This window comes from Haplochromis burtoni, unplaced genomic scaffold (assembly GCF_018398535.1).
Source record: "Haplochromis burtoni strain Fernald_Lab_line unplaced genomic scaffold, NCSU_Asbu1 Contig_289, whole genome shotgun sequence".
NCBI lineage: Eukaryota > Metazoa > Chordata > Actinopteri > Cichliformes > Cichlidae > Haplochromis > Haplochromis burtoni.
Window position 1 is genome coordinate 626,788 of NW_024582650.1, and position 25,562 is coordinate 652,349.

The 25,562-nt window shown below is 41.5% G+C and overlaps 1 protein-coding gene across 7 annotated transcripts in view; it reads left to right on the plus strand.

The window, feature by feature from the left end:
* myo16 (myosin XVI) overlaps window positions 1-24,135 on the plus strand; it is a 105,547-nt gene extending 81,412 nt beyond the window's left edge. For 4 of the 7 annotated variants that reach the window (XM_005948832.2, XM_005948833.2, XM_005948831.2 and 1 more), the window contains exons 28-35: window positions 4,449-4,551; window positions 5,280-5,376; window positions 5,472-5,745; window positions 7,262-7,644; window positions 7,744-8,973; window positions 11,023-11,175; window positions 12,127-12,212; window positions 20,765-24,135. In XM_005948832.2, coding sequence (XP_005948894.1) covers window positions 4,449-4,551; window positions 5,280-5,376; window positions 5,472-5,745; window positions 7,262-7,644; window positions 7,744-8,973; window positions 11,023-11,175; window positions 12,127-12,212; window positions 20,765-20,935 — 2,497 coding nt within the window. In that variant the 3' untranslated portion in view covers window positions 20,936-24,135. Of the gene's footprint in view, window positions 1-4,448; window positions 4,552-5,279; window positions 5,377-5,471; window positions 5,746-7,261; window positions 7,645-7,743; window positions 8,974-11,022; window positions 11,176-12,126; window positions 12,213-17,287; window positions 17,404-20,764 lie in introns of all 7 variants that reach the window. The other 3 variants (XR_317470.3, XR_317471.3, XM_005948830.3) reach the window with 3 other exon arrangements.
* The last annotated feature ends 1,427 nt before the right edge of the window (window positions 24,136-25,562 follow it).

Genomic DNA, 25,562 nt, shown 5'->3' on the forward strand with positions numbered 1-25,562 from the left:
ACCTTTGTGATGCTCAGTCAACGAGGTCAGTGACAGCCCTCTGGTCACAGTGAACCACGTTAGCACAGTGTAACCCTCCATTTAAGCTTTTTTAAAAGGGTTATTTCACTTCTTTGACTCCACATGAAGCCCCCTTAGGTCTTGTTAAAGCAGGGACCATCGACGGTTTTCATATCCTCGTTGGAGAGGTCATGGATTTACAGAGTTCCTTTGTATTTTATGGGCCCACAGGGACAGCGTGTGCTGTCTGCAGAACTGGTATTACCATACAGAGAGAGGGTTAGGGAGAGTTCAGACATAGCCCTCTTCTGTAAATCAAACACATCCCATATCCATATACACTCGCATACTCGCTATTGACAGCGCAAGTGGTTTATGTTTCCAGCCATCTGCTTGTTATATATGTCTCGTCAGCAGAGTGGCATCATCAGCTAGTAATGCTTCCCATTGAGAACAGAAAAGACAGACTAGTGTACTGATAACTGATTTTTAATAAAAACAAATGTTCAAAAACCAGTGTCTGAAATAGTGTGTAAAGGAAGCTTTACTTACAGCATTTATGGAAAAAATAAAGATAGAAACCAGTGACAAATTCAGCATATTAATCTTTAGCTCTTTGGCCCCTAAAAATTTAAAGTATTTTGCATAAAACATGATTCCAAAATGTACATTGGAATATTTATTAGACGTATTATGTAAAATATAAAGTTTAATTATAAGATGTAATGATAATTGTAGTGTACATGGACACTTTGTTTTCCTGCCAAATATTGATTTTTTTAGCATTCTTATACTGTGTTTCTGTGACTGTCATGCCTTACTTCATACACTATTAGATTACTGACTCACTGTTATATATTATTATATTAATATAATATATTAAAATATATATTATAAGGTATATTACAATATATACTTTATATTGTATAAGTGACTGTGTTATTGCTGCTTGGGTGCTGTGCAAAAGCCTATAGCCATATCTTTAAGCAGTGTTGATACAGTCACTATTGTACTTCTGTCCTGACCTCCTCCATACATATTGATAATGACTAGAGATGGCACGATACCACTTTTTTATGTCCGATACCGATATCATAAATTTGGATATCTGCCGATACCGATATGAATCTGATATAGTGTTTTTTTTTTTTTTTTTTTTTTTGAAGGAAAAAAAAGGAGGAAAAAAAGGGGAAAAAAAGGGAAAAAAAGTGTCTTTTTAATCAATAAAACTGTTTTTTTAATATCTTCTGCATTTTGTATAAGTTCATACTCAAGTTTAAATAAACAACAACACTAAAGCTATTCTGTTATACCTGTATGTAAAAAATACACTGCACCCAAAATATTTCATAGTTCAGCAATACTGATCAATCTAATAAACTTAAACCTACTCCAATCCTTCCTATTCTGGTATTTTAAAGAGTACTTAGCAGAAATATTAAGCAACCTAACTAATAGGGTTGCAAACTCCCAGCAAAAAAAAATAGGGAACCACCCCCCCCTCCACCTCATGATGCTTAATCGACGTAATCAACTTTAATTTGATGCAGTGTGAAAAAAATGCACAGAAATAAATTATTTTTCAAGAATAATTAAATAGATTCAACATCTTTCTTCAACAGAACTGCAGACTGCACAGATGGTACAAAGGAAAAAGTACTATAGCTTACTAGGGTATATTAGCCTTATTAGTTACTATATACAGTAATGGACTTCTATGTATTTTACATAAGATTAAAACTTTGGGTGTAAGATTCAGATAATTATTCATTAAAAGCTAGACATTTTAAATGAGAATAAGAAAGAAAAGTATGTCTTTGTGACCCCTTTTCCCTGTTCATGCCCTATCGGCCCCCCTGCATAACTTTGCTAGCTCCGCCCCTGCACAGTTACCAGCCGTCAGCTACGTAGAAAAAGATCCTGGTTTCGAAAGTAATATTAAATAAATTCTAACAACAGCTTATCAAGCTTAAACGTGCTGCTGTTATTCAGCCACTGGTTTCCTCTTTCTGGCGTGAAGTGGGCCAAAAACAAACAAGAGAGACGGACTCGCGACAGAAAAGCCGATCAGCTGATCATTAATCAGTTTCATGATTGAAGTAGCAGCAAAAAGAGGCAGTCGCTCCATATATCGGTTGTTAAGCTTAACGTGGGAATGCTTTACAAACATTCAGAGATGAACTTACACACTTGCTTTACTTCTCTCTGGGATCACTTCCTCGGAGATGAAATGCCGGTTTGGTAGCGAGGCTCCAAATACACACAGCCGCTCTATCACGTGAGCACACTGCTCCAACGTGCTACGGTTATGAGCCGAGTTACGCCATGTCGCAAGTTTTGTGAGGTGCTTTTTTGATATTTAACGGATCGGATTACATTTTTTATTTCTCTCCGATATCCGATCCAGTAATTTACGTCAGTATCGGACCGATACCGATACTAAATATCGGATCGGTCCATCTCTAATAATGACTTGAACCCATAACTCCATAGGATCTGTTTCCACTGATTTCGAGTCCAGTTCTTGTGTAATTTGGCAAACCTTAGCCTTTTCTCCCTGCTTTCCTTCCTTAGAACTGGCTTTTTAACAGCGACCCTTCAGCTGAGACCATTTCTGATGAGGCTTCAGTGAACAGTAGATGGATAAACTGAAGGCTCACGTACAGCTGTCTGGTCCTCTATCGGGCCTTTGCTGGATTTATTTTATCCTATTTCTTCATGATTTTACGATACTGTTCATCTGCTGCAGATAGTTTTTTTTTTTTTTAGGATTTTTTTCCTCCACTTGTTCAATTTCCTCAATGCGGGCTAATAGCTTTTCTGGAATCACCTTGTTTGTGCCAAAATACTATTTCATTTTTGTCAAAGTATGTTTTTTGGGGGCATTTTTCACAGATTGAACTAAAGAAAAGGGAACAAATATGTGCTTTTACAACAGGTTGTAGTAACAAAGTGCCTGAAGATAGCTGTCTTTTATATGTTGACACAAAATTGGTTAACCCCTCGAGTTAGATTCCTTTTTATGTTTGGATGATTCATAGGCCAGTGTTAATGGGCTTAAAAAACAAACAAACAAACAAAATATTCCTTTGAAAATGGTCAACTGCTAGACTAAAAATCTGGTAAAAATGAGTCAATGTCAAAGGAAAACTTTGAAAGACCCCTAAAAAGCCTGGAGATCTAAAGAACTTTAAAACATAGGAAGTATTTTATAGTGTATTTTATACTCGTGAAAAAACTGTGTTTTTGTTGAACAATACAACAATGAAAAATCACATAATGGTGTTAATTTGTAAGAAAGTTTAAAAAAACACCTGAATTAAATATACTGTATTTGAGCAAAATCTGTTACATAGATAACAACCGTGAGTACTTGCTCAAGAACAGTTAAAAAATTTGAGGAAAGTCTGACGACTCAAGACTTTTGCACAGTAATGTTAGTCAAGTCAGAATTTCTGCACAGAATAAGCCTATTGTATTTACTGTATGCACTTCATGACATGACATACTTTCAGTTATATATTCTGTTAATGACACGTGCACCTTGTCCCGTAGTTTTATAAATATTGGGATGAGCTTTGTGAACCAGTTGTCCGTCACAGATGGTAATGCTGTAAGCTGTCGAAGATAAACAGTGCAGTTAGAATATTTACAGCTCATTCACATTGGTATGGCATCGGGTGCGGACCGGTGCGGTCCCCCAGTGTATAACAATCAGCTGTGTATATATAGATAATTACTTAATTCACAGGAAAAATTGCTTCTTTAATTTTTAATTCTGTATTTTTTTTTTTCAGTTAAAGAGCTGGAAGCACTTCCTATTGTACAAAACAGTCTTTCCTCAATGAGAGTGCAGACTGCAAGCCTAAGTTTCTCTGCAGGGAATAAGGAAAAGTCAAACTGAATTCCCATTAAGCTGAAGGCTTTACTATAGGCTTAAGCTGAACCAATCACAGCAAGAGAAATCTTCATACCTTATTGAGTACATTTGTTGTACACTTATATTCACACCAACAAAGCATACGGTTGTCTTCAGGGATGTTGTGTTTTCAGTTCAGTCACATTTTTCTATGTGGTCAGTTTATTTCCTTCATAATTCATAATCATTCTTTCTTCTGTGTGTATTCAGAATTCAGAATATATAAAAACATCTACTCTTATTACACATCAACAGCTATATTCACTTTTCTTACTTTCTGCTTCTCTCCACACCACCCAGTGCATAAACAAACCACTGACTCCATCCAGCTGACCATTCATAACAACGGTTGCCCTGGACACTGCCAATAGGAACAGATGCTGTTTGGCTTGTCTTCTGAATGACCCTAATGACCCTTGAACCCATTGTTTCCAAAATAGGCTGCCTCCATGTCTTGTCTGGGTTTTTAGGTTCAGCGTGTTTATCCCTGGAGCTCTGATGTTTTGTGTTTTTCTTTGTCGTGTTACAGATATAAAGACCTTGTTGTCCCAACACTGGGAGACAAGAAGAAACTGTCTCCGGAGGAAAAATGTCGCTCAGTTCTGCAACAATCAAAACTCCAGGGATGGCAGGTGTGTTTGTGTCCAGTGTCCTTTTCTGTCTCCATCAATAATGAAAAATTTGCCAAATGACTTAATCCCTGACCCTCTGTTTCAAAGATCCCATGGAATCCTGACAACTTGTTCCAGCTGTCCCACCTCATCAGAATTCGACACACACACACACACACGCACGCACACAGCAGCACGGACCCCTCCAACCCCCCTCTCTCCTGTCTGCTAGACTGCTGTTGTGTCTGAGCGTGTGACCCCACAGGTCACACATGCATACACACTCCTCCACAATAGCCCGCAGACACTTTTGATAAAACCCTGCCTTACTCACTCACTCAGTCACTCACACACAAACACACGCACACACAAACACACACACATTACTCCTACAAGTAGCTTGTGCTGGAATGAATAGGGGCTATCTGCAAGTATGTCACCCTCACAATTCCTTGCACCTGGTATAGCGTGACCTCTGTCACCTCTCAAAAGCTCTCTATGTCCAGGAAGTGAATGCATTATCAGCATGCAAACCCACACCCTATCCACACTCCACACCCACTGATTATCATAAATTACTGCTACATCACCGGTCTCCCATCGCTCAACTAGCAGGTCACACTCTTCTGAGATTTCCAAAAGAAAACAGCTTCACAGGGTCCTCTAAGTGCTCCTTTTAGCTGATGAAAAAAAAAAAAAGATATATATGTGTATGTTTTATTAGATTTCTTGTTTCGTTGTCTGTGTAGATGGGCAGCAGTAAAGTGTTTCTGAGATACTGGCAGGCAGACCAGCTCAACGACCGCTGCTACCAGCTACATAAAAAGATCATCACCTGTCAGAAAGGTAATACTCAATACAACAATATCGTCTACCACCATCTTCTTTTCGAGCCACGACACCTCTGATGACTGTGTCTTCATCTCCACCCAATGTCTCAGTTGTTCGCGGCTGGCTAGCCAGGCAGCGGGTCAATCGCAGGTTATCGTTACAACACAAAGAGGAGTGCGGTGTGCAGCACTTCCTGCAGGGGGCAGAAGACATGGGACTGCGAACCTACGACCAGCTGGTTATCCAAAATGCCTCCGACATTGCAAGAGAAAACGACCGCCTGCGCTGCCATGGCAATAGCCTGCTCAACACCCTTGGCAGTAGTCCACCCCTTGGCGAAAGACCAGAGCCGGTGGGGAAGGAGGAAGATCAGCCAATCAGGAGGTAAATGAGCAGACACTAATACAGCGTACGCCCTTTTATTTCGATCAGAAAGCAAATATTTTGCTTGATCAAGGATAGAGTTCCGCTATTCTCCTGGTTAGGACTAATTTAAAATATGGATATTTCTTTTTTCATTTTCTCAGTGCACATCTTCGTAACCTTTAGCCATTTTCTGACATTTTATAGTCACTGCGATCAATCAAGACCATATTCTCACTAAGAGAGAGCTTTCATTACTCACTATAATATGATTCATATTATGAGGCACTGACCTCGTAGTAACTGTAGCGTCATTTAGCCCGGAGAAAAACAATCGTAGTCATTTACAGGATTTATGACTGTGTGAAGGAATCATTTGCCTTCATAATTGTGTGTGTTTATTCATCTGCGTGCTTGTGTGTGGCCATGCCAGCACAGCATGTGCTTTCTGATTAATGATGTCACTGTATACCTGTGTGCTGCAGACTTTTAATTGTGAGGTTCATGATGGATAGTCAGATAATGACTCGCGCTATCAGATTGTTTTCGTATTGTGTTGCTCCTATGGAATACAATCCTTATCTCCACCTCACCTCATTCTAATATACCAGTATATTACACTTGGAGGAAATTAAATAACTCTCTTGGAAAAAGTGTAAAAAAGCAATAAAAAGCTTTTTAGAGGTGGCGCTAAATGAAGGGCCTTCATAATAACTCAAGTGTGATTGGTATTTCAGCACTATTAAAGTCGTAAGTACGTACAGGTACTATATTCTTATGCTTTCTGCAGTATGCTTCATAAATATGTGCATTATTTCTATAAGTTCTTTTTTGCCTGCAGAGAAAGCAGTGCTATATCATTTCTATTGATTACTGCTGTTGTTGGAGGAAAAATACTTTTATTTCATTTTGATAAATACTGGTGGCTAAAATCCTGACAGGACAAAACATTTTGACAAAATAGCAAATTGTTCTACATTTATTTAAGTTTGAGTTGTTGTCACACATGCCTAAAAAAAGCACATTTCAATGTGCTTTTTAAACGTGAAAGGAGACCAGAGATATCACAAATAATATAAGACACATGTTTTCTATAAACTCTGTGTCCTTGAGCATGTAACAGCTGATAACAGGTTTCACCTTTGTCCTGTAGAGGAGATAAAAATGTACTTACATCTACACATTCCCCCAGATTCCCCTACTGTAATCTCACTGCAGATTTTCAAAACGCCTCTCCTGAGTACCTCCACAAATGCTCACCCCCCACCTCTCACCCCCGACCGCATGCCTGCCTGCAATCAGGAAACTAACAGATGGCTCACCCAGATTAGCCAAGGAAATATCAAACTGGATGATATCAAATTACAGCAAGGACATTAGGTTTAATCTCTTTGGTTGTTTCCTCCTTTTGCCCAATTTATCTTAAACCTCTGAAGTGACATTTGAGGCAAGCGTATATTGAGTTTGATTAATTATAAAGTAAACTCACTCGTCGCCTTTTAAACATAAATTCATTGTTCCTTATTTCCATTTGTAGAGTGGCAGAGAAAAGCACGAAAGTGCATGACGGCCCTGCCAACGGCGGAAGTCGAGTCATTCGCCACTTTCGCTCCAGCTCGGTACCCACCCCGCTCGCCATTGAGAACATGGTCCATTCGTCTGCCAATCCACCCATCAAACCAGCCTTGCAGCAAGTTGTCCATATCAATGAGGACGGAGCAGGCGGGGGAGGTCTTTCCTCTCCTCGTAAGCAACCTCCTCCTAAACCAAAGAGGGACCCCAATACTCGTCTGAGTGCATCTTATGAAGCAGTTAGTGCAGGCCTGACGATGGCCGCCAAAGAGTGCTCCACTCCAGAGGGCTACGCTTCACCAGCTGGAAGCCCTCCTAAATCCCAGCTATCCCCCACAGACCCAGCAGGTAAATAATTTCTACTGGACTGTCAAAGATATAACAGATGGCGGTGCCTCATTGCTGTTACATATTGATTTAGCTTTCTTTGTTTTGTTTCTTCCTTAGCCTTGTCCAAACCCCGTCCCCATAGTGATGACTACACAACTATGAGAAAGGTACCACCCCCGAAACCCAAGCGCAGCCCCAACACTAAGCTGACTGGCTCATATGAGGAGATTAATGCTGTAGCACCCCAGCTCCATCAGCTACGCCCAGCTGATGTAAAGTTGGCCCTGCTTTCACGTGGCGGGGGATTTGGAGGCTTGATGCAGAGAGCAGCCTCCATAGATGCTCCACAAGGGGTTGCACTAAGTCTGTTCAAGGGCCAAGATGAAGAAGACATTTACATAGAGATGTTGGGATCCCAGCAGCGGGCACGAAGCCTCCAGGAGCCGCCTGATAGCCCAGAGCAAGCCGACTCGGAAGCTGTCTACGAGGAGATGAAGTATTACCCTTCTGAAGATGGTGGAGCTGCTGCCTCTGTCACCAAACCAGCCAAATTGGAGGCTCTAGGACTCAACTTATTAGGATTGGGGACATCCCCTCCTCAGAGTGCAGAGACTAAACGACTGGCATTGGGGGTGACTGCTGCTTTGGACATCGCTCACTCACATAGCACATCAAACAGTGGAGCTCCCAAAAGCCAGCATGGAAAAGATGGCAGCTGTGACATTCCTGCACCTTTTCCCAACTTGCTTCCCCACCGCCCTCCACTCCTTGTATTTCCGCCCTCACCTGTCACCTGTTCTCCTGCTTCTGATGAGTCACCCCTAACCCCCCTAGAAGTAAAAAAGCTGCCGGTGTTTGAGACAAACCTCAATTATGCCACTGGGCCAGACAGCCCCCTGTCCCCACAGTACGCCCGCCAGAGGGCTGATTCCTCCCCAAGCCTCACTGTTCTAATGCCAGAGAAAAAGTCCACACCTCCACTCACTCCTCCACCTCCTCCTCCTAGTGCCCCACCTCCACCCTATAGACCTCCTTCACACTTCCCCTTCCCACCTGAGGCCAACTTCCTGGCTCTGACACGAGCAGCATCTGTCACCGGGAGCTCAGATTCCTCCAAAACGTCCTCACAAAGAACAGGCGGGGAGCCGCTGGGGAAGCCTCCTCCCTATTCCCCTGTGAAGGTGTCTCGTCCTGAGCCTCGAAGAGCTCACTCGTGCTCCTCGTCTCCACTGCTATTCAACCCAGCCAACGGCAGGCCCCTGACCAGCCCCCTGGATGAACTCAGCACCCTGTTCAGCTCTGGACGTAGCCTACTGAGGAAGTCTGGCCGCAAGATGAGAGATGGAGGTCTGTCAGTAGACACACACTCCTCGTGTACATACATACACATTATGAAGTACATGCACTTCCCCCTTTTTCCTTTAATTATTGCATATGTATTAATTTGCTTCCCAAACCACCAATATATGAACCTTTTTGCATTTTGTAAAGGGTTTCCCATTCATTCATTGAATGCATGTGTGTTTCTTGCTGTTGTCTGCCCACAGTTGTGAGGTTATGATCAAAATCCCATCCTGACCTAGGTCAGATGATTTATTGCATGCCATCTGATTACCTTCTGTACAGCAGGAGTAGTTTTACGTGCTTAGATAGGTAATAACAATATCTTTTGTCAATAAATCTGTCACAGATTTTGTTTTGTTTTCGAATAGTAGAGAGGTAAGATGCGCTGTTATCCAGACCTACATTTGGAAACCCCTTACATTAGATCAGATGTTGTAACCAGCAACCCCCTTTGGCCTACTTGAGGCAACCCATTTGTTACAGCCTCCTGTGTAGTGCCCTTTGGCTGCTGCAGCTGCCTTCTAATATGTTAGGTAATGAGCCAGCTTGTGTAAATCACTTAGCATCACACTGCACTGTAATTATGTTTTAGCTTTGTTATTGTGTGCTATAGCTCTGCACGTATGTAAAGTACATAGAAACTGTGTGTAGTGATGAAAAAGCTGACCTTTACAAAAGAAGAACAAACAGTATTTGTCACACATAGTGAATGAAATGAACTCCGGTCCCTTAGGTCAAAGGTTTCAAACCCAGACAGAGAGAGCGTGAAAAGTAAACTTATCACTGATATACCACCTTGAGAAACTGTCGCACCCTACTGTCTGAGGCTCTGTTTCCTCAAAGTGTATTAGTTGTGGCTGGGTTAATAATACATGAGCAGGAGAACCAAGAGGATAGCTATGAAATATTTAACAGCTCGCTCAGGTTCTACTGAAGGGAGCGAGACTGCCTCGCAGCATTGAACAGCACGTCCTGGACTATTATTTGCATATTCAAGAATTCAGGTGAAAGCATCAGCTAGACACCATGCTAGAGGCTGATTGTGAAGCTAGCTGAGCTGTGATCAAAGCTGTTGTCTCATAGTTCTATAAATACAATAAGTTCAGTGGGCAAAAAGTTGAACTCCTTATAAGAGACGGTATGAGGGCAAGTGAACATGCTTACGCATTTGCATCACATGACATCTTGCGTCTGACCGCTCGTCAGCACCTGCAACTGTACGGGAAAAGTGCTGGCGTCATGGAAACGGTGTGTGTGACAGGGGAACCAAGCACTGGTGTATTTTGAGTGGGCAAAGCAAGGCGGCCCTCTTAGATCCATGCGTAGAGAGATGCCAGTGGGCTTAACAGAGCGCTCTACTTCCGTTCCCTATCGGCTGTTAAATAACTGAATGTGATACCTGACGCTGTGGGACTGCCCAGGGGTTGCAGTTGCTATCCCGGACATGAAGTGAAGAGCAGCTGACGCTCTTTTCTCCACCCGCCTTTCCTCATCTTCAGGGAATGAGAAAACCACAGGAATGCAAGGGAAAGAGGGCAGGGGGTCTTGGCAGGCTTTAGGAAATCAGAGTCATGAGACACATCATACCTCAGCAGCACCATCCAAAATTTCCAATTTCATTTAGCTTTTATTATGGTCTTTGTGCCTGAATGACTCATCTTTCATAAGCATGAACACGCGCATGGGCTCTGTCTCACTGCATGGCCTTGTGTCCCTTGTAAAAACTCACCTATCCCATGGGATAGTACAGTTTGGTAACTTTATATTTAGGCATCTTGTGACCATGGATGGACCGGGAGGCAAACATTCTCTGTGTGGGACAGCAGCTGATGAATTCTCATTCACACTGCCACACACATATGCACCCACAGTTACTTACTCATGCAGTGTGTAGCATTTGAGCCCCAAGGAGCAGCAGAAGGGAGAAAGGCAGACAGATATTATGAAATATATAAAGAGAGGGTATTCTGATGATATTATGCATGATGGATATTACCGTTTGTAACATGCACCGATATGCAGTTGCATTTCCTCTTGTTATATTCCCACCAGGATTCAATTCTAATATCAATCTGCCAGGGAGGGAAGACTGTGGCTCTGCCCCCACCTCACCATCTCTCCAGCTACAAGACAAGAACGCCAACAACCACTCTCCCCACTCACAAAGCTCTGCCCCTGTAGAGAACGGGAACCAGATCTCAAACGGTAACAGCCCAATGTTGCACATTCACACTCACAATCTTAGGAAGATATTTTTAAATAGCAATGACCCGCTATATTCTTCAAGGTTACTTTGGTAAAGCTTGGCGCGGACTTGCTAGTGGTTTTTAAGCATGGCAAAAATTGAAATCCAAAGCTGTGCACATACAGTGCCTGGATTGAATCAAATAAGTTCTCCATATTTTATGAATGTCAAGGTTACAATGTGTTTTTGAGAAATTTCAAGTGTGACATTAAGGAAAACTGACATGGCAGCTTCATGACATTTCAGGTGATAAGCAAAGACACACTGAGTTTTTTTGTTTTGTTTTTACAACCTCTGTTATCATATATTAAGACCCTGCCAGCTTCACCACTGTCATGTTGGTACGTAACTATGCATCTAGAGATTAATGGGTGTCAGTCTACTTATAGTTTACAGTTAGTAAAAAGTAGTTAAAATGCCATGTGGTTGTAAATAAGAAATACAGTTCCACTGGCGCTACCTGTGGAGTGACAAAGTCATACACCAGGCCAGTCTTAGCTGCAAACTCTCCTTTTAGCCATTGTAATGCCAGATCCGCACAATCACTTCAATTCATTGTGGAGTGGACTGAAATAAAAGTAGTTGCAGGCTGGGAAGATTGGTAAGTGGAGTTAGAGTTACAAATAACGAGAGGGAAATTAAATGGTATAATCAGGTGACCTGAGAAACTGAGAAGGATTTACTGGAACCAGAGAGTGGTTACTTTATTCTTAAATACCCAGAGAGTTTTGCAACCAAACCATACTCTTACCTTAACATTTTTCTTTGCATGAAAACAGTTTCTTAGCCCTCTCTAAGATTGCTTGTGTTTGAAAAACGGTGTGTCCTTCAGACTCTACCTGCCTGTGTGTGGAAAGACTTGAGAAGACAGATATCCGTGGTTTGTGAAACGCTTCTTTTTTTGTGTTCAGGGTCGCTGGAGGATGAGAGTCACAGCAAGTCAAACTCCTCCAGCACCCCCTCTTTGCACAGACACATGGATAGTCATCATACTCAGGTAACCACAAAGACAGGCACTTAAACACACAGACACACTTTTGGTGCCTTCATCAGAAGCTATGTACAGATGGCAACAGGTGCAGTTTTTTCTTTGCAACCTTACTCCCCAACACTTTACGTAACACACGGAAGTGCATCTGACCTTGGTGTGTTTAAAACTTGTCATGGGATGCATATATGTATACAGTTAAACACACACACACAGTTAGAGCACCACTATACATGGAGTGCAGAATTATTAGGCAAATGAGTATTTTGTCCACATCATCCTCTTCATGCATGTTGTCTTACTCCAAGCTGTATAGGCTCGAAAGCCTACTACCAATTAAGCATATTAGGTGATGTGCATCTCTGTAATGAGAAGGGGTGTGGTCTAATGACATCAACACCCTATATCAGGTGTGCATAATTATTAGGCAACGTCCTTTCCTTTGGCAAAATGGGTCAAAAGAAGGACTTGACAGGCTCAGAAAAGTCAAAAATAGTGAGATATCTTGCAGAGGGATGCAGCAGTCTCAAAATTGCAAAGCTTCTGAAGCGTGATCATCGAACAATCAAGCGTTTCATTCAAAATAGTCAACAGGGTCGCAAGAAGCGTGTGGAAAAACCAAGGCGCAAAATAACTGCCCATGAAGAAATAGGCAGCTGCCAAATGCTTGCCACCAGTTTGGCCATATTTCAGAGCTGCAACATCACTGGAGTGCCCAAAAGCACAAGGTGTGCAATACTCAGAGACATGGCCAAGGTAAGAAAGGCTGAAAGACGACCACCACTGAACAAGACACACAAGCTGAAACGTCAAGACTGGGCCAAGAAATATCTCAAGACTGGTTTTTCTAAGGTTTTATGGACTGATGAAATGAGAGTGAGTCTTGATGGGCCAGATGGATGGGCCCGTGGCTGGATTGGTAAAGGGCAGAGAGCTCCAGTCCGACTCAGACGCCAGCAAGGTGGAGGTGGAGTACTGGTTTGGGCTGGTATCATCAAAGATGAGCTTGTGGGGCCTTTTCGGGTTGAGGATGGAGTCAAGCTCAACTCCCAGTCCTACTGCCAGTTTCTGGAAGACACCTTCTTCAAGCAGTGGTACAGGAAGAAGTCTGCATCCTTCAAGAAAAACATGATTTTCATGCAGGACAATGCTCCATCACACGCGTCCAAGTACTCCACAGCGTGGCTGGCAAGAAAGGGTATAAAAGAAGAAAAACTAATGACATGGCCTCCTTGTTCACCTGATCTGAACCCCATTGAGAACCTGTGGTCCATCATCAAATGTGAGATTTACAAGGAGGGAAAACAGTACACCTCTCTGAACAGTGTCTGGGAGGCTGTGGTTGCTGCTGCACGCAATGTTGATGGTGAACAGATCAAAACACTGACAGAATCCATGGATGGCAGGCTTTTGAGTGTCCTTGCAAAGAAAGGTGGCTATATTGGTCGCTGATTTGTTTTTGTTTTGTTTTTGAATGTCAGAAATGTATATTTGTGAATGTGGAGATGTTATATTGGTTTCACTGGTAAAAATAAATAATTGAAATGGGTATATATTTGTTTTTTGTTAAGTTGCCTAATAATTATGCACAGTAATAGTCACCTGCACACACAGATATCCCCCTAAAATAGCTAAAACTAAAAACAAACTAAAAACTACTTCCAACAAACATTCAGCTTTGATATTAATGAGTTTTTTGGGTTCATTGAGAACATGGTTGTTGTTCAATAATAAAATTATTCCTCAAAAATACAACTTGCCTAATAATTCTGCACTCCCTGTATAAGGTTTCTGTTTGGGTTTGTTGACATTTTAAGTGGACAGGGAAGTGGCCTCTTTCAGTGGCATGCATCACTTGTGATGTGAGCTTTTTGTGCTTCCAAGGACAGGTGTATAATTACAGGATAAAATATTTTTGGTTTATATTTGTTTAGTTTTTTGCACTCACATGCTTACATGAATGCACATACTCTGAATCTCATTATGTTGAGCTCATTAACTACCGTATGGTTGTAGACGAGCCTTTTGAAAACTGAGCCTTACCACTGACTGATGAATGTGTGTCATACAAAGTCTAATTTTAACTTTCAAGATGATGCACACAGGTGGAGCACAGATGAAAAATTGGTTTTATTTTACATGTTTAAAAAAAAAACCCACATCATAGTTTGGGGCCTGTACCAAAGTTAGCAGGAAAGAACTCAACTGAATAAATAAAGCAACTTATCAAAATAACAAATAAAACCAATTTAAACTACCAGAAAAAAAGTGACATAGCAGATGAGAGAAAAAAAGGGCAACAAATCAAATCAGTCCAAAACAAGCAACACCTATACCTATAGTTTTCGTTATGTCTGTGAAGGTTCTCAGTCATCCAGGTCATCGTAGTCTAAAGCTACATTCACACTGCAGGCGAAAGCGCATCAAATCCGACTTTTTTGACCCTATGTGACCCATATCCGATCATGGTGTGACAGTGTGAACGGCACAAATCCGATATTTTCAAATCCGATCTGGGTCACTTTCGTATGTGGTACTGAATCCGATGCATATCTGATGTTTCAGAAAGCGACAGTTGTTTGAACGGTCAGGTCGCATTAAATCCGTCTTTTACGTCACTGACACAAGACAGACGCCAATTATCAGCACCCGAGAAGACATCGTGAACGATTCCTGGCCATCCAGTGAAACTGTTGGGAAGACAGCGTTGGAGAAACGTGACTATTTTATTTGTACTGTATAATCTGCAGATTCTGACAGAAATCTGCAACTATCCTTTGAAGCACCGCTCCTCTCTGAAACAGCAATAAGGATCATTATTAGGCCATATGTAAATAACAAAATAACTTAAAGCAAAATTGGGAAACGTAAAATCCGAAACAAGTCTTTATATTAACGGCCATCAGTCAAACAAGACTGTTTGGTCTGGGTCTAAACAGAGCGCGTTCATTCATTTTCATTTTCATTCATTTATTTGTTCATTTCCAGGCACAACAACTACCTATATTGAACATAAAATGCACAAAACAAAAAACAAAAATTGCCTGAAAAAGGAGTGGGACGAAGAAAACTTATTAAATCCCACCCCTATACTCACGCGTTGTGTGTGACGTCTTCTTTTTGCGCATGTGGGCCGCCTTGAGGGTTCACACTAGAGCACGTTTGCTGTCACATTTTATTTGTAGTGTGAAGAAGCAGACAAAAAATCAGATTTGATCAAAAAATTGGAATTGAGCATTAAGACCTGCAGTGTGAACGTAGCCTAAGAAGCTTGGAAAGAAAAGTGCCATCTGAGAAGCTTCTTCAGTTCTAAGAGCAATTGGTGGGACCCAGATTTAAGCCCTATAGGGAGTGTCCCTACGAGGGTCACTAATCACACGAGCCAAGATGTGAAAACGAGTGTGCGTCACAATCAGCCAAGGTTTTGGGTGAACCCATTATGATGCTAAGTCGACTAATTCTTCTAAATTTGAAAATCCACACTGGAATGACTGAAAATGCTTACATTCCTGTATTGCGCATGCATGAAATGTAAGACGATTCGACCTGCTCATTTCCGGCTCTTTGAAATTTTGCAGCAAAAGGTTGAGGAAAAGCACAGAGTTTTTTTTAATGGACTAACAATGAGGTGGAGTTGTTGCTGCGAGTAACACAAAAGTACAAAGTTGCAAAAGCGAGTGAGAATTAAAGAATTTGAAGAAAAGCTATCTGGACCATGTACAGACTGATATTGATCTTTAAAAGGGCTGTCAAAATTGAGAGCAAACAAATCAATTGCTGCATAATGCGCTCCGCCATCTCAGTTTAACTGGTCACATGACTGCATCATATGACTAAAATGCGTCATCATTTTAAAAAGTCTCCGTTTATGCAGTCTCCACTGCGCCGCAAAAACGCCGTTTTCAAATGTATCCGCTTTGGAGAGCGTTTTCAAAAAGCTCAATTTTCCTTGACCAAAAACGCCGTTTCAGTGTGGGCAGAAAGCCAAAGTGGAGAGAAAAAGATGCTTTTTCAAATAAAAACGTATTAGTGTGGACATGGCCTCAGAACATTATGTGACTTATTGTGATCAACTGACCCAAGGTGTGAGTGGGCGTTAATGCTCCTGGATTGGGATCTCAAAACTGGATTGTAGATGGCAGACAGTTGGTGTCGTAAGCCACCGCCTCTGTTCAAATATGGTCATTCACAGTGGACATAGATGGCTTTCATTCCTCTTTCAAACCATCTGTCTTTGTCCAAAATGTGAACACTGGCATCCTTGAAAGAGTGACCTTTGTCCTTTAGATGCAGGTGTACATCTGAGTCTTGTGCTGTCAAGGTGGCTCTTCTATGTTGCGTTTATGCGTTTATCTCTCTTAGAACTGAAGAAGCTTCTCGGATGAGAGGTGAAATGTCTTCAAGAACTTAAAGAATTCCAGATGCTTTTCTTTCCAAGCGCCTTAGACAACTTTTAGTTACGTACAAAAAACATTTTATGCATTTGAGAACAAAAAAAGGAGAACGAGGAAGCTCCTATAATCATTGTCTGGGCTCTCTTATCAGGCCTTGAACATACCATATAGGTCTTGGTCTTTTCAGACCAGACTGGGTGAGCAGCAGGAAGAGCCGCACAGGAAGAAAGAAACTTTGCACTTGAGAGAGTAGGGTTTAAATCCAATATCACACAAAAACTTAACACTGGCTTCTTTTTGGCTTCTTTCTTTTGAGTTGTTCTGTGTTTAATGCACAAAGAAGCAAAGGACGTTCTGTTCCACTCTCAGAAGAGTTCAGTGCACGCTATTTGTAGGTAAACTTCACTAGAGATGTAAAGGCACGCTGTGTACCCACTTGACAATCCTCAGGTTGATGAAATATTTTATCGCTCCATTCAGAATTGGATGAGTTCACCTTGTGCATTGAGTATCTGAAGCCTGTTTGTGATTGCTTAGTGCTCCTTTCTTACAGCATTTTAAAGTGTGAAGCACATGTAACCATCTACTTTGGACTAGGCTGTTGTCTTGTACATAAATGCCTGTTTTCTTTCTCTTTCTATGAATCTAATGAGCTTGGCTGTTATTCTCACTGCCTCCTATATTTTCCAGAGGGGTCATCTCAACTTTTCTCCATTCGGTGCGGGGGCTGCCCTCTAAAACAGCGAGGGGGGCACAGGGGGTGGGCTCGCTGTGAGCCCTCGTGCACATGTAGGGATGTGGTGAGTGTACGTCATGCCGTGCCCCTCTCTGCCCTTAATCACAGTGTTTTTCATCAATCCAGTGTGCAGTCAAATCAGTAATGATTCATAAAACTTCCAGAAGATTTGTCTGAGTCAAAATTAAAATGGCAAAAATGTGTTTATGGAGTAAGAAGGGAATTTGTTGTTTTAGCTTTTATGGAAATCGGTGGCCGCGGTTACCTGAAATTAATTCTAGTTTAATATTACACAGGATTTGAAGTCTGAACTCATGGCTGAAAATAAGATGTAAAAATTCTAATCAGAATTTCTGGCAGTTGTCATAAAAAATCAAAAATCAAATCTTCTGAAAATATGGGTCACTGGAGAAGCATTTTTGAAAACCACTGCTGTTGCAGGACATCATCTCGGCTCTCAGGAGTCAGAGGAATCCTGAGTCGATGACTTTTACGCTCTTCTTTTTTTATCCCTCATTTCTGGAAGGAAACTGCAGCTCACAGGTTAAATAGATCTGAATACCCACACATGTGGAGAAATCCTTAGGCAATTGCAGTTGTTCCTTTTTTGTTGCTGTCCTCCTCAGCACAAAAAGTCACTATACAGTGTTTTTCCTGAGAGTCTCAAACTCGAGCTGCAGTTTTTATTGCTCTTCATCTGCTGGGATTTTTACGTTGCTGAATCCATCACTCGATTCCCTTTTAACCCTTCCTCAGACTCTCTCTGGCATCACTGCATCATCGCTGTTCACCGGTGTTTCGCTTTCTTGATCACCTTCATCACTGTGAGTTTATACACGATCGTGAGGTGGGAATAACTCTGTGCTAGACCGTTTTTATGTAGGTTTCTCAGAACTACTGGGATAAATAAAAAGGAAAGGATGAAGGAAGATGAATGGGCAGCTCATTTAAGAATGAATGGACTGGTTTGTTTGGGTCTTCGCCGTGAATAGCGAGCAGCAGTCTAGACTAATTATATAAAGACTTGACAGACTGCTAAATGATTGAATGGTACAAAGATTGATATTTTTGTTTATCCCTTCAGACAATGACTTGGCAGGGCATTTGAAATAGGAGTGGTCACATGTGCTACTCGGGAACATGTGACATGTGACACCTATTCTTAAAATGTATCAGACTAGACAGAGATCCTTACATGACTCCACAGGAACTATTCAGGGGAATATCAAAGGAAAACATCACACATAAGTCATCCCGAGATAGCAACATATCATCCTGTCTGCAGTTTCTTTTATTCTACTTGTTTTATTCTCTATGATCGACCTGTCCTTGGCCACCCAGTTATAGAAATATTAGCTGTTTAGTGACCTTTCTCTTTTTTTCTATCTGCTTTGACTAACACATAAAAGAAACTATTTTGGAATTTCATGTGTTATTGTTTGTCAGATAATAAAAAATGCAATTTATATTCTGTGAAATCCTTTCTAAGTCATATCTAGTGCTGTGGGTACAAACAATCAGAGAACGCGGTGTTTTAGTTTTCTGTATCTGAGGGTGTATACACAGTAGCGTGCATGCAGTAGCTGTTTACACCTGGGAATGTGTGCGTTTTATGTGGAAAAGCTCGGAGCTTATTGGAATATTTTGTGGCCTCGGGATATCCTTCCTGTGAGTGACAGTTTGGAATGACTACTATCCCACATTACCATGCTATTACCATAACAATCCATTCACATGTTGGTATGGATCTAAACCCATCCCCCCACCACTTCCCCCAACACAGAAGGGTGTGGTTTAGATTTCAGAGTGCTGTTATCTGGAGTAAAGTCGCCATCAGACAGCTTTGAAATGTCAAAAAGCGATTTTATTTTCTAAACTTAACTTTGTCATCTCGCCTCGATGTCATGATGACATTTTGAAGACAAGCATTAAACTGTTTTACATTTCAGACATCAAGGCCAGAAACCATAAATGTTTCACAGTTATTAACTTGAAAAAAACTGTATCTGATGTTTACTGTGTGTGTGTCTCTGTGTATGTGTGTGTCCATGAACAGTACAGTCATGCATTGCAGAGGGACACAGTGTTCCTACTTATTTTCTGTTCCAGTAGCCGGTGTTCCTCGCTGGCGCCAGTGCAAAGAATAGCCTGGCAGGGAGGTGTAAATTATGGATTAGCTTGTTGAGTATTGTGCTAGTGCAGGCAATCTATCTCAATGTATGTTTGAGCGTTTGGGTGTGCATGTATAGTAGGTATGTGCAGGTATGTTTGTCAGAGTATCCAATCGGTGCAATGTTTTTTCCCCGGTCTGTGTGTGTGTGTGGCATAGCCTATGACTCCCTCACTAAACACATGACATGTTTGGCAGTTGACTTGGAAAATGTTACATTATAGGTACTACTGAGCTGATTTAGCTCACTGCTCGTACTTCAGCAGAGTGGAAAAACTGATAGGTGTGAAGAGAAACAACTTTGTTAATAGTTGTTTCATAGGGCCCGTGGGAGCACTTAAAGGTTTTTTTTTAAGCTTTACATCGTCAGTAGCAAGCAGTAGGTTTAGGGTGCAGCAGTGGGGCTAAGGAAAGTTGAAATCACAGAGAGAGAGAGAGAGAGTGTTTTCCTAGTATTTATTAAAATGAACAAAACAACAGTGGGATATTTGGATCTTTGTCTTAAAAGCGTTCACCTTTGAGCTCTTTTTTCTTAGGCCACCAGCTGCCATCATAACACCCCTACCTCCCAGTTTCTAATCAGGTTTGGATGACCAGGCGTCGTTCCTGTTGCTGGTGTTACTCACTGAGGGAGTTTGGAATTCCTTTCTGATTGATTTACCTGCATATTGACTCGCAGATGACTGATGAGGCTCTATACAGACTGTTGCAGATGTGCATGTACATTTTTGTGAGTGCCTGTAAGACACTAGAGGAACTACTTTAACATTTAACTCATAATATATTCTTGTAGGTGATGTAGTTGGACTCAAGTGACACAATATGGAAATTTGTTTCTGTTAAAATGTCAGTTTGGGATCCTGATTCCTGCTGCATCTACTCCCATAAGGTGACTCAGTGTCAGACCCACATTCAGTTCTGTGTTATTAGAATCATTCATGAGAAAAAGTGACCCAGTTGTAGAAGATGGACTTCTTCTCCTTTTTATTAAGATGTAAAATCAGCCAAAGTTGTGCCTGTTTTTTTTTGTTGTTGTTGTTGTTGTTGTTGTTGTTGTTGTTGTTGTTGTTTTTGCCCTGTTAATGTTATTATTTTTATGATGCTTGTGCAGTCACTGTTTATCATCCCACCCCTCCGCTCCGATCATGGCTTGTCATGTGGACTTCCTGTCGTTAATCTTTTGGATTTTTCAGTGTGCTGCATCTCCTCAGCAAACCCTAGCCTCCTTTCCTAACCTTGTATTCTTCCTTCTGTGCCCCAGGTGTTCCAGCGGCTACGTCTGTCCAACGGGGATGAGAGCGCCGCCCTTGGAGAGCTTCTGCGATGGCGGCGATTGCAGTGTGAGGGGCGGAGTGACTGGAAGCGCCGCCCACCTAAGTCCCCACCCCTGCCCCCCACACTGCTCTGGACCAACAGGAAGGCCCCTCCATGATGGAGGTTTTCTGATAAAGTCACATACGTTGGCTATGAAGTTCCTCCCTCTTTCTTCAGCCACACTTCCACGAGCTTTTCAATTTTATTCGTTTCCCTTTTTTTTTTTTTTTTTTTTCTGTTAACCTCTGTCCCCATGGACTAAGCTTAAGCTCCAAGAATGAGCCTAGTCCGTGGGGTGAAGGTCCTGCTTTTTCCCTTTGCACTCAACTGTGGGGGATTCCCTTACTTATGTGATAGAAACTCAGCACCATGTGACAGCTAACTGATACTAACTGATATCCATGAAAAATGACTGCAAAGCAGAAAAAGAATAGATGCGGGATAGTCTGTGATGACATATATGATCAAAAAGAGAAAAACACTGACTTGTCTATTTATTTTCAGCTCTTCTAAGATGAAATGACTGACGCTGATCAATAGGAGGCTTAATTTACAAGCAAAGTAGTTGACCTGAGGTTTAGATGCCGAATGGCCATCTGATTTGGATCGTATGGCCTCATAAGATGAGCTGCTGCATTAAAATGAGCTCCACTCTAAAACCGGGTGCTGATTATACTTGACGTGCTGTGATGTTCCCGTGTGATGCTTTCTCATATGTGTACACCTGAGTCTCAGAAAGTTTACAAGTCAACCAACGCCTCTGGAGACCTTCAGTTTTGAACAACACTTTACTGGCTTAGACATGGGACCTTTTTCAGGTACACAGCTCTCATTTAGCATCTCATGTGTGGGCTCTAAGTGCTACTGCAGCCCTGGCAGCAAGGGGCCCGGGGTCAGGGTAACCTCAGTATTATCCCAAGGTGCACTTCTCTTCCCCCTTGTTACCACCAGCCTGTGAGAAAGCCCTCTGGCCAAATCCTAAACTACTGCACTTACCTTTACTAGGAGACGGGGATCCAACTAATGAGCATACTTTGGCTTTATGTATAAAGGTAAAGCTGAGATTTTAAAAAAAGAAAAGAAAAAAAAAGCTTTAGCCGATAGGTATTTAGTTCATGTTCTGAACATGAAACTCTGTGCCAAAGTGATACAATGTGTGAAAGCTATATCTAAACTAACAAGTATAGTTATTAAAACTGATGCGTACGGTAGTCTCCTTATGCTTGTATACTGTATGTACAGACTGACAAATGACCAAATCATAGCTGTTGTTGCAGTTCACTGGTGATCCTGTGTGGACTAAAAACATTAAAAAGTGTTTAAAATGGGTATAAAACTGTTCACACTCTTAACGTGTCTCATCAGCATCTGAACAGGTTAATGCGTTTTTCAGGAGACCTCACGCACAGATGAACCTGATTATTGTACAGATCCCTACTTCGTTGTTGTGTCCTCGCAGGCGCCAATTTTTTACCTTCTGTGTCCTGTCCTCATCTTCTTTTCCTTTCCCGTACTTGACCCAAAACAAACAGACCCCCTTGCCCTTTCCCCTACTTGACCCACCCCACCTCCTCCAGTGGATCAAACCGGCTTTACGGGTGTTTCCATGGTAGCCACAGTGTAAATAGTGAATGGTGTCATATGTTTTAGCTTTTACTATAGAAGAAAAGCACGGCGGTTGACCTTGAAGATGAAAGACAAGGATGAGTATATAATACTGTGTATGGTGAAACTGAGATTGAAGAATGTCTTGGGTTAGATGCAATGCTGAGAGAAAGAGGTCTATTTTAAGATGTGAATATCTTTTCTTTTTTTTTTCTTTTTTTTAGAACGACTGTCTACGGTTATGAAAATTCATTTATACTCTATTTAATGATTTGTTTATTCCCCTTCGACCCCATTGTTCTGCTCCCCTGATGCAATGCAGATGTTCTAAATGTATATGGATGTTTTATTGCACAATGTTTATGTGGTGTTGTGTTGACCTCTGTAATGGGCTGGGTGTGTCTAGACAAGGTGTTCGATCTTTAAAGATCCAGTCTGAATTGTTAGAGCCTCCAAGTATCAATAGCTCTAATAGATTTCTCATTCCCACTGATCACCCACAAGGCATTTAAATTGGTTCAGATTTGCAAATTAGCAGCGCCATCGCAGGATCGATCTCGATTGTTGTCGGCGTGCGAAGGTGCACAAATATTCAAGAGGCCGTTGAAGGCGAACTTGCCCAGTTGTGTTTTGGACTGACTGGCTGAATGTACAAATGCAAAATTTTTATTCCACCATCCTGTGCACATCTTTGAATCTCTTTGTATCTTATTACCGGAACATGCGCCTGAATCAAAACAGTGTACCTAACTGCTTAATGTGATTATTGTCTTCAGAAGTTGTGTATGCAGTTCATTTTTTTCAAGCAAGTATAAGGTATTGATTTGCCCCATATATCACACCTTGTGCACTGTGATTTGGGGCTGCATGAGCACTGCAATGGAGAAATATATCAAACATTTTCACACAAGTAGTTGTGTGTTTCATCTGCGATCAAACAAAAGACAGGAACCAAGACTAAGCTCGTCAACCTTGCTAATGCCATTGAAAGAATTTCTAGCTTTGGTATTTATCCTTCAGTATAATCAGAGTTATGGTTGGTCGTGTGCAGTTTTGTGTATACTTATGTTTATGGAAGTCATGAAATGAGGACATTTTTAAATTGTATTTTAAAGCATATCAGTGGTTTTTACCTTGCATGACCACATGTTGGGTGTCCTCCCCGTATAACATGCTCGTGCAGAAAAGATAAAGGCTGTCTAATGTGAAGAACTGCTTCCCTCTGCACTGTGAATCACTCCACTGTCCCCCACTGTCTCGGCTAAACACATCATCCATCCATATCCACATAAACCCATCTGCTAATATGTCCACTTCATCACATACAAATCTTGATGAATTCGCTCACTCTGAAGTAAGCTCCGGCAGCCAAAATACTGCCAGTCATATTCGTTAGCCAGGAATCTATAAATCCTCTGCTCTGAGATCACCTCTCTGGTGCTACTGCCAGTGTACAATGGCCATCTCTTGTCTCCAGTCCACTTATAGTTGTCCAGAGAGACATGATATTTCAGCACTGCCTTTCATATTGTTGTTGTTGTTGGGTTTTTTTTTTTATTGTAATCTTTCTTTTGTACATGACATACAGTATATTTTAATCTGCATACATATGTGTTTGTGGAAAGAAAAAAATGATTGTGATATTTCAGAATTATTATGTTCCCAATTTTTTAAGTACTGTACTTGTACAGCAATAAAGCACAATTGTGTCAATGCGAGTCTCTGTGTGTGTGTGTCTGTGTGTGTGTGTGTGTGTGTCTATATTTAAGTAGCCACTGTGACATTACCCATTGTTTGTAAAACCTAATTGTGAACCTTCAGTTTTAGCATTGACCTTTTTTCAGACACTCACAATCAAATGCAGCAATACAGGGAGTGCAGAATTATTAGGCAAATGAGTATTTTGTCCACATCATCCTCTTCATGCATGTTGTCTTACTGTATAGGCTCGAAAGCCTACTACCAATTAAGAATATTAGGTGATGTGCAACTCTGTAATGAGAAGGGGTGTGGTCTAATGACATCAACACCCTATATCAGGTGTGCATAATTATTAGGCAACGTCCTTTCCTTTGGCAAAATGGGTCAAAAGAAGGACTTGACAGGCTCAGAAAAGTCAAAAATAGTGAGATATCTTGCAGAGGGATGCAGCAGTCTCAAAATTGCAAAGCTTCTGAAGCGTGATCATCGAACAATCAAGCGTTTCATTCAAAATAGTCAACAGGGTCGCAAGAAGCGTGTGGAAAAACCAAGGCGCAAAATAACTGCCCATGAACTGAGAAAAGTCAAGCGTGCAGCTGCCAAGATGCCACTTGCCACCAGTTTGGCCATATTTCAGAGCTGCAAACATCAGCTGGAGTGCAAGAAATATCTCAAGACTGGTTTTTCTAAGGTTTTATGGACTGATGAAATGAGAGTGAGTCTTGATGGGCCAGATGGATGGGCCCGTGGCTGGATTGGTAAAGGGCAGAGAGCTCCAGTCCCGACTCAGACGCCAGCAAGGTGGAGGTGGAGTACTGGTTTGGGCTGGTATCATCAAAGATGAGCTTGTGGGGCCTTTTCGGGTTGAGGATGGAGTCAAGCTCAACTCCCAGTCCTACTGCCAGTTTCTGGAAGACACCTTCTTCAAGCAGTGGTACAGGAAGAAGTCTGCATCCTTCAAGAAAAACATGATTTTCATGCAGGACAATGCTCCATCACACGCGTCCAAGTACTCCACAGCGTGGCTGGCAAGAAAGGGTATAAAAGAAGAAAAACTAATGACATGGCCTCCTTGTTCACCTGATCTGAACCCCATTGAGAACCTGTGGTCCATCATCAAATGTGAGATTTACAAGGAGGGAAAACAGTACACCTCTCTGAACAGTGTCTGGGAGGCTGTGGTTGCTGCTGCACGCAATGTTGATGGTGAACAGATCAAAACACTGACAGAATCCATGGATGGCAGGCTTTTGAGTGTCCTTGCAAAGAAAGGTGGCTATATTGGTCGCTGATTTGTTTTTGTTTTGTTTTTGAATGTCAGAAATGTATATTTGTGAATGTGGAGATGTTATATTGGTTTCACTGGTAAAAATAAATAATTGAAATGGGTATATATTTGTTTTTTTTGTTTAACTAATTACTGCACAGCCATTTCAAAT